This window comes from Mirounga leonina, unplaced genomic scaffold (assembly GCF_011800145.1).
Source record: "Mirounga leonina isolate KUSES-001 unplaced genomic scaffold, KU_Mleo_1.0 Mir_173, whole genome shotgun sequence".
NCBI lineage: Eukaryota > Metazoa > Chordata > Mammalia > Carnivora > Phocidae > Mirounga > Mirounga leonina.
In genome coordinates, this window is record NW_023270447.1 from 85,962,201 (window position 1) to 85,977,445 (window position 15,245).

A 15,245-nucleotide genomic window follows, 5' to 3' on the forward strand; every position below is an offset into this window, starting at 1 on the left:
GGAAATCTTAACCATCCCTATCCCACTGGGACTTATGTTGGATCCATGTCACCCGAGGTACCTCCGAGGCCGTGCCTTCCCATTTGGTGCTGATAAGATAACCCTCAGCCACTTCTCGTACTTTGGGGCCATGTGTTAATAATTACTGTATGTCCGTGATTGTTGTAGGGCAGCGTTAGAGACTGTGGACCGCCTGACGGAGTCCCTGGACTTCACTGACTACGCCTCCCGGATCATTCATCCGATTGTTCGAACGCTGGACCAGAGTCCGGAACTGCGTCCCACGGCCATGGACACGTTGTCTTCGCTGGTCTTCCAACTGGGGAAGAAGGTGAGGCAGGAGTCCTGAACAGACGTGCTCTTCTGCCTGGCTTGGGGAAGATGCTTTTGTTTGTGAACATCTCTATTTGCTAGTCTGTAGCTCTCAACTACCTTCAAAGAACTAGGAATTATTTGCTTTTTTTGTCCTTCATTTATTTAGCAAATATTTCTCGAGCCATCTCTGTGAGCTAAATGCTGTTCTGGGATAACACAGTAAACAGAATGGTGTCCTTGTTCTCATGGAGCTTACATTCCAGTGAGGCAAAGCTAATAAACAGTCTGTCTCATAAGAGTGTAGAGTGAGTGGGGAGAGCCGCTGTTTGTTTAGGGTGGACAGTGAAGACCTCTGATAAATTGACGTCTGACCAGAGACCCAAATAAAGGTCTGAGCCCAGAGAGTTGGATGCTGGCAGAAGGAGTAGCAAATACAAAGGTGTGAGGAGGCAGCACGTTTGAAAGGTCCAAGGAACAGCAGGAAAGCAGTGTGGCCTCAGAGGAGGGTGCTGGGGGGTGAGGGGGAAGGTTTGGAGTTCAGGTCGTAGAGATAAGGCGGGACTGGGATGGGGCATAGAGACCAGGTGCCGTAGCCAGTGGTTCTCAGATGTCCCTGGACAGTATCTGCATAGCTGGGAACCTGTTAGAAATGTAGATTCTTGGGCCTGTGCCCAGCCCTGAACCAGAAGCTGGCTGTGGAGCCCAGCAATCTCCGGTTTTATAAACCCTCCAGATGATTCTGATGCCCACAGAAATTTGCACATCACTGCTGTGAGCCATTATAAATACTTGGGCTTTTACTCTGAGCAAGACTAGAAGACTTTGGAGGATCTTGATCACAGGAATACTATGGTCTGACCTGGTGACTCACAGTGCTGTTTGGAAGAACAGACCAGGCCAAGGGTAGGAGCAGAGAGAGCAGTCAAAGGCCATCACAGTAACCCAGATGGAAGGGCATAGGGACTAGGATTGTAGCAGGGTGTGTGTGTGTGTGTGTGTGTGTGTGTGTGTGTGTATGTGTGAGTGTGTGAGAGAGAGAGACAGACAGACAAGTAGGTGATTCTTCTGAGTAACACAGAGCCACCCCAAACTCAGGGGAACTAGCTATAGCATTCTTTTGTCTGCCTCCCTCTCTGCAGAGTAACGTTTCTGACCTCTTCCCTCTCCTTCGACAGTACCAAATTTTCATTCCAATGGTGAATAAAGTCCTGGTGCGGCACCGAATCAACCATCAGCGCTATGATGTCCTTATCTGCAGAATTGTCAAGGTGAACTGCGCTTGGTTTCTGTCCCAAAGTCCCCCGTTGACTCTCCTCGCGGGCCTGGGAGCACATCTGGCTTTATAGTCCTAAACTAGTGATGGGCAAACAGTTTCTGCAAAGATAGGTTTTTCTCAGCTCTGTAGGCGATGTGGGCTCTGAGGCAGTGACTGGGCCCTGCTGCCCGAGCTGGAAAGCAGCCGCCTGCTCGTGGAAGAGCGTGAGCCTGGCCGCCTGCCTATGCACTTGCACTAAGGGACGCCAAGGTGTGCTTCTTGAATAGCTTGCATGTGCTACAAAATAAGTCATCCTCCTTTGATTTTTTTTTTTCTCCAGTCATTTGAAAATATAGAAACCCTTCTTGGCTTCTGGGCCACACAAAGCCAGGCAGCGGGCTGTTTGCCCCCCCCAGCTCATAGCACTTGGTCCCTTGGATCACTGCCCACAGTTTTAGCTTTGCCAGCTGTGTGCTCATGCTATGGAGTCAATGCTGTCACTGACCACAAGTGACCAGCAAAGATGGGTCTGCAGTGGGCAGTGTAGCCCACCCGTGGTTCATTTTGTCCATGCATATAACTTTTTCCTTCTTGTTGACATCCTGACTTTTCCAGAAGATGCAACCTTCACAAGGTTTAAGGGTGTTTTCTAACCTGGGAGGACCTAGCGGAGTTGCAGGGTTTTTCTGTAAATCTCTGGTTGCAGGGATACACCCTTGCTGATGAAGAAGAAGACCCTTTGATTTACCAGCATCGAATGCTGAGGAGTGGCCAAGGAGACGCATTGGCTAGTGGGCCAGTAGAAACAGGACCCATGAAGAAACTGCATGTCAGCACCATCAACCTCCAAAAGGCAAGTCCATGATTTCCGGGGGCGGGCGGGTGGTAAAGGAGAGCCCTGCTCTTCTCTCTTGTTCAGAACTCTTAGCTCTTGCTACCATCAGTTTAAAACAACCGAAGACCAGCCCAGGCATTTTTCTGAAACTCTAGATACCATGAGCTTAGGTCATTTCGTCTTTTTCCAGGTGTCCAAATTACACATTTTTAAAAATAAAGGTTAAGTGTAGAACAAAGTTCTAAGCTTCCTTGGAGCTTTAATAGTAGAATCCTTTGTTGCAAATAACATTCTTATTTTTTACATGAGTGGAACAAAACCAGTGAGTCCCTAATTAGCACTGAGACTGATGCCAGCTCTTGAAAGCAGTGCTTCTCAGACTGCTGAGACTCATAGGGCTTACTGACTGCTGGGGGCTGGTGAGATTGCTTGTTGTGACTGGGGCAGTCCGAGGTCAGGCCTACATTCTGCATTTCTACCAAAGTCCTAGGTAATGCCCATGCTACTGGTCCAGGGACCACACTTTGAGTAGCAAGCTTTTAAATCTTTGCAGATAAGTACTGAGTTCTCTCTGCTGACACAAAAGCCTGGGATATAACCAGCTTCCCACCATGTATGCCACCAGCCATCCATTTAAAAACAGGTAGTTTCAAAGCGTCGCTGGTAGATCTGAGTGGAATAATCGTAGTTCTGTCACTGGCTTTTAAGTAAATATACCAGGTTGCTTATTTCCCACATTTCGCATTATTGTCAGTGCTCCTGGTGACTGTGAGCAGCTCCGTGTTTAGAGTTCCACGCGGTGGTAGTCTTCCTTTCTTAGCGGTTGGCCCACAGCAGCTGCACTTCAAGAATAGCCGTGGACCGAGGTAGAGAACTGGGCAGAACTTGTTTTCTTCTTTTGGCCAAGCCCATAAAGATTTGAACACAGACCTGTGTGTGTGTGTTCACACACAGCCGGGGAACACCGGGGCTCATCACTGACTGTTGAGCCAGCCTTCACCCGCACAGGTAGCTTTTGTAAAGTGGCCGCCGCCGAGAAGGGTTGGGTGATTTACGAGGGAAGCAGTGAAAGACCCCTGGGGCAGGGGTAATGCTGCTTTCCCTCCGTGGAGCGTGCCAGCGCTGGTCCAAGACTGCAGGAGAAGGAGAGGGCCGCCAGGCACCCGGCATCCCCAGGCCGCCATTGAGGCCACTCTGCTGACACCTCACCTTTCAGGGAGGGGCCGGGCAGAGAAGCCAGACACACATTTCCACCCAGATGTTTTCCGCCTGCCTGGGTTCAGAATGTCCTTCTCACCAGGCAGCTGTCCACCCTCTTAGAGCCGTGTCCTGACTATTTTAGGAAACTCCCCTGTAGTCTGGGTTGCTTCCAGGAAGATTGGCTTTCTACCCAGGACTTGGAAAAAGAAGCATGACCTTTGTCAAACAGAAAAAATAAAGAGTCTCTAGTGTATCTCACTTGAGAGAACAGATCCAGTCCAGGAACCCTACGCAGGATCTCCAGCGCTGACCCTCAGCCCCATTTGTGCCTCCACGTACTTGTGCGCAGGGCACTCGGGGTCGGTGCCGTGACCAGTCAGACCCACTTTCCGAGTAACCGCGCGCCACCTCGGTCATCTTTCTGCTGCCTATGCTAACAGGGGAGTTACACGGGGCAGAAAACGTAGAAACCGTTCGTGTATACCTCCAGAGTGCCTGCCAGGATTTCCAGCAGCTTTCCCGTCTGAGGAGAAGCGATTTGGGCTTACCTTCTAAATGGATAAGCTGACGTTCCGTCAGCCTGCGCCGGCCTCACTGGAGGGAGGCGGTCAGCCGTGGCTGCTGGCGGAAGGCGGCTGGTTCGTGTTGACATAGTCACCACAGGACCCAGAGAAGCGAGCGTGCATTAGGTTGTAAATGAAAGAACAGCAAGGAAGGGCCACGTGGAGGACTTAGCCTATTTGATAGATCGTGCAGTTGTCCATGAAGCTAAGGTTTCCAGAGGCTTCTTTGCTACCATTTCTCAAACGGTGACAGTAAAAGCGCTGACAGCTGCCAACGTCTGTGGAGTGCTTTCCGTGTGTCGGGCGCTGATGTGAGCCCATTGCGCATATTGACTCATTTACCCTTCACCCTGTGAGTTAGGTGCTGTCGTTACTGTCGGCAATTTGCAGAGAGACGGATGTTGAGGCCCTGAAAGGTTGAGTGATTTGCCCAAAGTCAGCGAGTAAATGGTGGAGCCAGGGTTTGACCAAGGTAGCGTGACTGCAGAGCCCAGTCTCTTAGCCGCTTTGCTGAACTGTCTCCGCCTTACCCAGGCTCAGCCTCACATCGCTGGAGGGAAAAGACATTTTTGATCCTCCCTTGTGTATGTTCAACTTTGGAAGTGCCGTGCGTTACAGAGCAGCTATCCGGAGACCCTTTGTGTAGGGAGGAAGCCAGAGGCCTCTGCATAGAAAAGGACTTGCTGTTCCCATTTTGTTCAACAGAACAAACTTTAAAAGTCAAGTAACTAGTGTCACTCTTCCTGCTGGCTCCTTGTATCGTCAGAATCATGCACATAATTTTTCAGTTTGTCCCTTAATGTCTCTATTTCAATTTCTGACATAAAACAGTAGTTTATATGGTATCACTCATTTGTAACTCATCAGAAGCCACAGCAGATCTCCAGTTTATCCCAGGAAAGTGAGGGGTTGAGTCGTTGATGGTTAGTTAGGTGGTGTAGCACACGGGGATCTCTTCCACTCCCTGGACCACTTCCGTGGGGAACCTCTGCTCTAACTTGCTCAGTTTCCCTAGCTTAGGGAGTACACATGTCCTGCTGGAAAAATCTTTTAAGAATATATTTTAAGGGTTGCCTGGGTGGCTCAGTCATTAAGCGTCTGCCTTTGGCTCAGGTCATGATCCCAGGGTCCTGGGATCGAGCCCCACATCGGGCTGTCTGCTCAGTGGGGAGCCTCCTTCTCCCTCTCCCACTCCCCCTGCTTGTGTTCCGTCTCTCACTGTGTCTCTCTCTGTCAAATAAATAAATAAAATCTTGAAAAAAAGAATATATTTTAAAAAGTTAGGGCTAGGCCAGCTCAAAGAGATGTTGTTTTGATAATAAGAGCAACTGTTTTTTGCTCATCTCTTCCAGCTGGGCTCTTTAGATATTTTACCCCTTGATGTGGAAGACTGAGGCTCAGATGCAATCTACAAGTAGTTTGCCCAGAGTGCTCCAGCTGCTGAGCGGTAGAGCCAGGATTCCAACTGGTATTCCTGACTTCACAGAAATAGGCACTCCCAGGAGCACTAACTTCGTGCCAAGCACTGGTATAAATCTGTGACACATATTAACTTAATCCTGAAAACACCCTAGGAGGTAGAACTATTATCCTCATTTTACAAGTGAGGAAACAGGCCCAAGAGAAGAGAAGTGACTTGCCCAAGGTCAGACAGCCAGTGAGTTAGATAAGAGTCATTTGAACTCAGGCCGCTGAGCCCTAGAGTGCAGCTAGGGCCATGACACTGGCCTGCCCATCTCCAGAGCCTGGGTCTTCCCATCCACCTCCCTCAGCTTCCCCTGGCCGAAACTCTTGATGCCTGGAATGCTCTAGAGTTTTGAGGAATGTTGGAGGGGATAAATCAGAAAGTAAAAATTAAATCTGTTAAACTCCTTTTGTCTCATTCCACCCCAGTGCCGTGTGCTCTGGGCTCTGGCTCGCCTGAGTGTAATGTGATTCACGGTGCTGTGAACCTGACCATTTTCCCTCTCCCTGTGTGACCCTTTGCTGTTGAATGAGCCAATGTCCTAATGCACAGTGTCCAGGGCCCGTCACACGCTGCAGGGGCCATTAGGCTTTGTTGAAGGCACCCTGCGTGTGACAGGCCCATCCATTCTGGGTCTGTAGAGCTTTCTGCTTTGCTGAGTCCAGCACACATGATTTGTAAAACAGTCTTTTTCTATATCATGCTCAATTCCAGAAGTTGCTGCTTTTGTTTTATGGCTTCTAATTAAGTATTATTCTTTTGTATTTGTGCTCTGAGGGAATTTTGTCACGAGAGGTATGATTTTATAAATCAAAGACAGAATAATCATTAAATAGACGAGGGCTCCTTACAGTTGGCCCTGAAAGCTGATGGTTTTCCACTGTCACCTGGGGGATTACAGGCTTGGGGAGCTGCCAGAAGGGTCTCCAAAGATGACTGGTTGGAGTGGCTGAGGCGGCTGAGTCTGGAGCTCCTGAAGGACTCTTCATCACCTTCCCTGCGCTCGTGCTGGGCCCTGGCTCAGGCCTACAACCCGATGGCCAGGTACGTCCCCCGCTTCAGGATGGGATCAAGAGGATCAGCACAGAGAAGACAATATATAAGAATTCTTTATCAGCGATAATTGTAAAAAGGGCTAACATTTTTAATTTTGTCAACCTGTGGAGGAAAAAAAAAATGAAAAGGCAGGTTGAACAAGCTCATATTATAGGAAAAGCACCCATCTTAACCTTGCTAGCAGACCTTTCCTTAGATTTGGGTCCAAAATTTTAATTACAAAGTCATTTATAGCTCTGAAAAGAACTATGTAATGGTTTAATATAACTGCTTTCTAATAATAATGAACTCTAATTATTTACTGCTGAATTACAGATACTCCCCAAACTTACTAGTCTTAAACAACAACAGTCATTTGTTTTGCTCATAAATCTGCAGTTTGGACATGACCTGTGGGGACAGCTCGTCTCTGCGTCAGTGTCAGTGGGGGTGTTTGTCCAGGGTCTGGAGGACCCACTTTGAGCGTGGCTCATTCACATGTCTGGCAGGTTGGGGCTTTCAAATGGGAACTGCCCTGGCTAGGGGCCTTGGTTCCTCTCCATGTGGGTTATTCTGTGGGGTGCTTGGGCTTCCTCACAGAATACTGGCAGGTTTTCAAGAGTGAACGTCCCCAAGGGAACGAGGCAGAAGTATATGGAATTTGTATGAGCTGGCCTTGGAAGTCACACAGTATCACTTCTCCCACACTCTGTTGTTCAAGGCAGTCACAGAAACCCACTCAGATTCAAGGGAAGGTGATATGGATGCCATCTCATGATAGGAAGATTCTAGAAGAGCATGTGGAACAGGAGATACTGTTGCAGCCATCTCCAGGAAATAGAATTTGCCATAAAATAATACTGTTCTAAATAATAAATCTTAAGAAGCCTTTAAAGATTTGGTTTATAATCTTTGCATATAGAAGGTTTACAGTATAATGTAAATGAATGAAATAGGATACAAAACTATGGAATTGTGTGATTTCAACTGTTAAAAACACATCTGCATGGAAAAAGACTAGAAAGTAATAGAGCAGTGATTAAGTTGGAAGGTCTAAGGAGTAGTTATTTTCTTTGTTATTCTTTTTCCCATTTTCCAAATTTGTCTACAATGGATGATTATTTATAATGAGGCATAAAATGGTATTTTTTTATGCTTTAAAAATAGTTCCTAGGATTCTCCCGACTCCACAGTGTGCAGATTTCATATGCTCAGCTGACGTAGTATACCTCTCTTCTGCTCCAAGTCACTCCTGAGCACAATGTCATCCAAAAGAGACTTGTGATAGACATACACCTATGTGTTTATCCCCGTGGTGCCAAGTGTGCTCGTTTGGGATCCGGTGTGGCCTTGGATGTAGGTCAGAAAGTGTATTTTTTAATTTACACAGGACTTCTTTTGGTCTTCATGTTACCCATTACATTTCAAATTTTGTGTTTTCCAGCAGATTCCAAAATTATATACATTGGTCTGAGTTAACCTTTTTCATATGTAATAGAAAGTATGTGTAGAGGCATCAAATGCTCAACCCATACATTATAAGCGTATCTTATAGTTTCCAACCCCCTTCCCCCAACATTCACCAAAAAAGAGGGGATGGGATTAAAGTTCAGATATCGGGCACAGCAAATATGCCAGTCCGTGTGATGCTTTAATGATTTAAAATAGTTGTAGTAATCTTAGAAATGGCACCTCTGGTTCCAGGTCTCCAGCAGTTACATTGGCTTAGAGGACCTTTTGAGAATTTATGGATTGGGTTTCTATCTTCTAACACTTCTAGTTTCTTAAGTTGGGTTGTTGTGTTTAAGACCATTCAACTAGGGGTTCTGGTTGTATTTTGAAAAGCAGTCACGGGCACTGCCTTTGCCTCTTCCAATCTCGCCTGAGAAGCATCCCAAGAATCCTTTGAAGATTATTCTGTTCTCAATCTGTTCATGCCAGCTTCTGTGTTAGAAGTCCCCTTTCTGTTCATCCCTCCCATGAAGAGAAAAGATGGGAAAACTGCCAAGAAATATGCCTGTGGAGACAGGTTATTTAGCTCTGCTCTTCTTTCTCCCCCCACGCCCTCACACGGCTTCCCGTGTAGCACAGTGTCTATACCCGAGCTGTAAAATCAGTAATCACTGGCCACGCGTGGTTGCATTAAGGTAATTACAATTAAATAAAACTTAAAATTCCATTCCTTGGTCACACTTAGCACGGTTCAAGTACTCAGTGGCTACCGTATTGGATAGGAAAGATAGACCATTTCCAGCAAGTTCTGTTGGACAGCACTGGTCTGTATGAGCAAAATCATTGATGCCAGGAGTAGATTGATAAGTGACTCTGTGGCACCAGGTGGAGGCACAGAGCATTTCCAACATCTTTTCCCACTGCTCTCTGCCTTCAGGGATCTTTTTAATGCCGCATTTGTGTCCTGCTGGTCTGAACTGAATGAAGACCAGCAGGATGAACTCATCAGAAGCATCGAGTTGGCCCTCACCTCGCAGGACATTGCCGAAGTCACGCAGACCCTCTTAAACTTGGCTGAATTCATGGAACACAGTGACAAGGTGAGACTTTGCCCCGTTGTCCAGATGGAGACTGACAGGAAACAGGTGGGAGGGGAGAAGCACCCAGGCAGCCTACTCCCGTTCATGCCGGCCGTTGTTTTCCTATGCTGTGGGTTCTGCTCTGCCCTAGGGCCCCCTGCCATTGAGAGATGACAATGGCATTGTCCTGCTGGGTGAGAGGGCTGCCAAGTGCCGAGCATACGCCAAAGCACTACACTACAAAGAACTGGAGTTCCAGAAAGGTCCCACCCCCGCCATCCTAGAGTCTCTCATCAGGTAGGCTCTAAACCCTTTTTAATTGCTGCCTTCATCTGAAATGACCTCTCTCCCCCCACTGCCTGCTGCCAAATCACTGGAGTCACGTGGAGACGTCTGCTCTGTGAAATCTGCCGTCGGGTCCAGGCCAACACGTTTAAATGAGATGCGGTTGCAGATGGCTCTTCCCCACTCCTGGAGCCGTAATTGGCATTTCTGTTGACCCTCAGCACACGGGCTCCCGTTGTTTTCCCACCTGTGCTGGCTTGTCCCGGTGGCATCAGCCCCGAAGCTGTTCTGAGGCAGCAGCAGCCTGGGAGCCGTAGATGGTAACGCCCGGGTTCGATCGCGCTCTCGGGTCAGAGTAGGACATCCTGGTTGCGGAGCCTCAGAGGCCACTGGGGTTTTATTGCCTGAGTCGTCGTCCTCTGGAGTTCTGCGAGTGTAGCAGGCAGAGCGAAGTCTGAGATTCAGTGATCTTTTCCCTGGCTTTGGCTGTGCTCTCTCCTCTCCTAAGATGATTTTGAGTCTTCTGGGTATGGAAAAAATAGGTTGTTTAATCAATTTTCTGCTGTTATGAAATTAGAAGCAGCCTCAAATGTTAGCTCCAGCTCCCAGAGAACTGTTTGCTTCCCCTACTGACTATCAGAGAATATTAACTCTGGGATCTAATTATCTTCACGTAAATGCTAACATGGTTGATTATTTCACTACAGATAGTTGAGGGGAAAATCACCCAGCTAATAAGTACCTCCTTTATGGCTGAAACAGTCTGCTGTGTGTGGCGCTTCTTCCATTTGAGAGAATTATCAAATAGCCAGCTTCTCTGCCAGCTCTGCTTTTGAGTAAATGCTAAGAAGTGTTCCTTTAAACACTTTAAAAAGTGACTAAGAAGATAGAAATAGAATCATGTTTTTGTCCAAATAAAGTAAGCTTGGAGACTGTTGATTTCTAAAATGCCACATACAAACAGTTATAACCATGCCATCCTATGGAGTAGGCTTCCATTTCTAATTAGGTACAGCAGATGTGAAAACCTGCATTTCTTCCTCCCATCCCTGGCTTAGGTAACACCATCTTCCTTGATAATTGACAGAAAATCTGGCAGAGGAATATAATCACTTCAGTGTCATATAACTAGTTTTGCATGTTAATTTCCTTGCTGACCTTTTTCGGTTTGACACCTCTCTGAAAGCCCCCTCGTCCCACCCCAGGGTTTCCTCCATATTTGAGACAATCACAGAAGCACTGATGTGTATACAGATTTGCAATAGGAAGATACAGTCAGAGCCCTGGAAAAATGTTCAAGAAGGCCATTAACCTCTTAAGCCAATATAGCTGAAAATACGTCCTCAGAATTCCCTGCAGATTGATCTTGACTTTAAGCACAAACCAGTAGAAACCTGTGCTCCCAGGCAAAGCCAGGGCTCTGAGCCGTGTGGTTCTGTCCCAGCCTGATTGAGCTCGGCTTGCAGTTCTGCCCACTTCACTTGTCTTCCCATCTTCCCATTGTGTTCTTTCTCCATGTGCGGCTTTTCCCACTTGCTTTTGTGAAACTGCTTTTCCTAAGCACCATGGCAATGTCCTGCCATCATTGTCACTGCAGAAAGTTTTAAGAAACAGCCTTAGACAAAGCTGCTCTTAGAGAATGTGTGCTCAGTACTACCCCAGTCCTCTGCATGGGCCTCGTGGAAACTCCTCCCCAGGGGTCACCATGGGGGGGGGTCGTATGTCCCTGAATTACCACTTGGGTCCCATGTTGGAGGCGTTGCTCTTTGGTGATAGATTGAGCTCCCTTCCTCACAGTGGCCACCCTGAAGCTCACAGCTCAGTCCTGGCCCACTTCTAATGGACTACAGCCCCCTGACCTCTTTTGTCTGCTGCCCTCCCCCCTTCCAACTCTATTTTGTCTTTCCTACTCTTGCTTTCCCTTCACTGTCCACTTTTTTAAAGTTTATTCTGGTTTATACATTTGAGTCAACTGGCTCAAATTCTCTTTGAAATAATCAGGTTAAATAATCAGGTTCACAAAAACGTCTTTGCAAAGCTATTTCTTACTTTTGGTTTTTGTTTTAAAAAGCTGTGCTATGCTGACAGTTCTGTTCTCTTGCTACTGGATCAATCTGTCTCATTCCCTCCCTACCTATTGACGTTTTTACCTGTCTGCTCCAGGACACATGTAATTCCCAAACCAGACTAACGCTGAAACAGTATAAACTACTCGCATCTCCTCAAAACTTATATATATCAGTAAGTGTAATTGCTTCTTAAGCAATTACATACACATGCATACACACACACCTGGCTTTTGCTTGGTTAGCTTGTGTTAGGGTAAGGGCTGGTGGCCTGCTGACTTAGACCATTCAGGCTACTGTAACAAATTACCGTAACCTGGGGGGCTTATACAACAAACACTTCTCACAGTTCTAGAAGCTGGGAAGTCCACGGTCAGGGTGCAGGCATGGTTGAGTTGTGGTGAGCACCCTCTTAGAGGTTGCCCAGTGGACAACTTCTATCTGTGTATTCAGGTGATGGTAAGCAGAGAACAAGCTCTTTGGGCTCTTGTTAATGAGGTCTCTGATCCCATTCATGAGGCCTCTACCGTCGTGGCCTAATCACCTCCCAAAGATCCCACTTCCAAATACTATCACTTGGGGATTAGGCTTCAACATAGGAATTCTGGGGGATATAAACATCCAGTCCACAGCATTCCTCCCCTGGCCCCCCAGAATGCATGTCTTTCTCAAATGTGAAATACATCCATTCCATCACAACCGCCCTGAAGTCTTAACCCATTCCAGGATCAGCTCTAAAGTCTCATGTAAACATCATCTAAGTCAGGGATAAGGATGAGACCCTAGGTATAATTCATCCTGAGGCAATATTTGTCTCCAGCTGCGAACCTGTGAAAACCAACAAGTTACATGCTTCCAGAATACACTGCCCCAGCAGTAACAGGAGAGACATCCCCATTCTAAAAGAAATGGGGAAGAAGGAAAGGGTGACAGATCCCAAGCAAGTCCAAAACCAAGCAGGGCAAAATTCGTGAGATCTCCAGGCTTGGGAGTAATCCATTTTGGCTGGATCCTCTGCCCTCCAAGCCCTCTGGGGGACGGTCTGCCTTCTGGACCCACTGGGGCAGAGTCCACCAGGCCTGTTAAAAGCAGGGCAATTGTCCTCCTTTTTGAAAACAAGCAGGCAGCCATGATGATCTCTGCACCACCTCGGGATCATTCTTTTCTCATCTTGAAGAATATTGCATGTTCACAGCCAAATAGCTCCGTAGTTCTGTCCTGTAAAACCCAAGATGTTTGATAGTCTTCCTTCATTCCTTCCTGTCTCTTTCCTTTTATTTTGTTTTGTGGTTTTCCTGCTGGAGCAGCTGATGTGGTCCGTGGTTCACACCACACTAATCCCTTTAGCAAAGCCTCATGTGGCCATACCCTCCGTGTTCTCTTCCAAACACACATGCTCATTTCTTACAGTATGGGTTGGCTGAAAATTTCCCAGATCTTTTAAGTTCTGGCTCCTTTTTGCTTAATCCACATTCATGTCGTTTCTCTCTTCTCTCATTTTACTCTAAGCAGTCAGGAGGAACCAAGCCGCCCCTCAGCACTTTGCTTAGCAGTCTCCTCAGCTAATACCCAGTCACTGCTCGCAAGTTCTACCTTCCACGAAACACTGGAACACAAACACAATTCAGATTGTCTGCCACTTTATAACGAGAGTTGCCATTTCTCTATTATCCGCTAACCGTTCCTCATTTCTGTCTGAGAACTCATCAGAATGGCCTTTACCGTCCATATTCCTGCTACCGTTCTGTTCATGATTACATAGCTGTTCCTTCAGAAGACAGAAGCTCTCTCCCTAGCTCTCTTTTTCTTTCTGAGCTCTCACCAGCACGTGCCTATGAGAGTCCATTCGTGGCACTCTGGGCATTCTTGAGTGCGCACCTCAGAACTCTCCCAGCCTCTGCCCATCACCCTGTTCCAGAGCCACCCCAACATCTCAGTACCCTGCGTTAGTCCATTCGGACCGCTCTAACAAAATACCATGGACCAGGGGGCTTCAGCATTCCTTTCTCACAGTTCTGGGGGCTGGAAAGTCCATGGTCAGGGACCAGCACGGTTGGGTGCTGGTGAGCACCCTCTTCCAGGTTGCCACGCTACCACCCTCTCACTGAGTCCTCACATGGTAGAAAGCAGAGCACAGCTCTCTGGGGTGTCTTTCATCAGGGCCCCAGTTCCATCCGTGAGCCACTCCACCCTCATGACCCAAATCACCTCCCAAAGGCCCCGCTTCCAAATACTGTCAAATTGGGAATTGGCCTCAGTGTAGGAATTTGAGGGGAACACACACATTCGGTCCATTGTACTTGCTCTTCTTTCTTTATCACCTTAAGTATAAGAAAGGGTCTCATCAAAGCTGGATGCTTTCACTGCTCAGCCCCCTCGGTGCCCAGCTGCAGATGCACCAGAAGAGGTGCTTGAGAAGTACTGGTTCTGGGGGCGCCTGGGGGGCTCAGGCGTTAAGCGACTGCCTTCGGCTCAGGTCATGATCCCTGCGATCGAGCCTCACATCAGGCTCCCTGCTCGGCAGGAAGCCTACTTCTCCCTCTCCCGCTCCCCCTGCTTCTGTTCCCTCTCTCGCTGTCTCTCTCTCTGTCAAATAAATAAATAAAATCTTTAAAAAAAAAAAAAAAGAAGTACTGGTTCTGCTCAGAATCCACACACTATAGCTTACGTGGCTGGGGGTGTCCTGTTCTTTAACAACTGCTCTCCCCTTTCCCTCGGCTGCTCCCTCTAACAAGTTTTCCTAGAAGGGTAAAGGGAGCCACAGATGCCGACTTAGAAGCTCAGTTTTGGGGGGTGGGCTTTATGGTAACATTTTTTTCCTCAACATTCACATTGTCTCGGAAAGTTTATTCTCTGTTTACTCAATTGTGTAAATGTAAAAATATGAGTAAATTTCAGCAGCTATAGGTTTTGATTAGTGAAGTTTAGATGCCGTGCCCCCCCAACTTTATTGAGGAATAATTAACAAATACAATTGTGTATATTTAAAATGTACAACATGATGCCTTCATACACATTATGGAATGACTATCAACCTCAAGATCATTAACACATCCATCACCTCACATTGTTAACTGTGTGTGTGTGGTGAGATCGCTTAAGACCTACTTTTAGCAACTTTCAAATACATGACACTGTCTTCTAACTATAGCCACTGTGATGTATATTAGATCCTCAGAACTTGCTCCTCTTAAAACTGAGAGTGTGTGCCCTTCAGCCTCTGCCTCCCCATTTCCCTATCTCTCGTATCCCCTGGCAACCATGGTTTTATTCTGTTTCTATGAAACCGGGCGGTTGTTTGGGGTTTTTTTTAAGATTCCACATGTAAGTGATACCATACAGTATTTTTCTTTTTCTCTCTTATCTCCCTTAGTGTAATGCCTTCAGATTTGTCCATGTCGTCACAAATTGCAGCATTTCCTTCTTTTTTATGGCTAAATAATGTTCCTCTTTGTGTGTGTGACATTTTCTTTATCCATTCATCTGTCACTGGACACTTAGGTTGTTTCCGTGTCTTGGCTATTGTGAATAATGATGTAATGAACATGGGAGTGCGGATCTCTCTTCAAGATACTGATTTCTTTTTGTTTGGGTATATACCTGGAAGTATATATCCACCGGAAGTGGAATTGCTGGATCATATGGGAATTTTATTTCTAATTTTTTTGAAGAATCACCAGACTTTTCCATAGCGC

The 15,245-nt window shown here is 46.9% G+C and overlaps 1 protein-coding gene across 6 annotated transcripts in view; it reads left to right on the forward strand.

Moving 5' to 3' along the window:
• MTOR (mechanistic target of rapamycin kinase) overlaps positions 1 to 15,245 on the forward strand; it is a 124,292-nt gene that overhangs the window by 42,251 nt on the left and 66,796 nt on the right. For all 6 annotated transcript variants that reach the window (XR_004681791.1, XM_035019805.1, XM_035019803.1 and 3 more), the window contains 6 exons: positions 169 to 331; positions 1,491 to 1,583; positions 2,277 to 2,423; positions 6,535 to 6,677; positions 9,058 to 9,220; positions 9,351 to 9,496. Coding sequence is in view for 5 of the 6 variants with exons in the window: in XM_035019805.1 (XP_034875696.1) it covers positions 169 to 331; positions 1,491 to 1,583; positions 2,277 to 2,423; positions 6,535 to 6,677; positions 9,058 to 9,220; positions 9,351 to 9,496 (855 nt within the window). In the remaining variant the exon portion in view is untranslated. The remainder of the gene's footprint in view (positions 1 to 168; positions 332 to 1,490; positions 1,584 to 2,276; positions 2,424 to 6,534; positions 6,678 to 9,057; positions 9,221 to 9,350; positions 9,497 to 15,245) is intronic.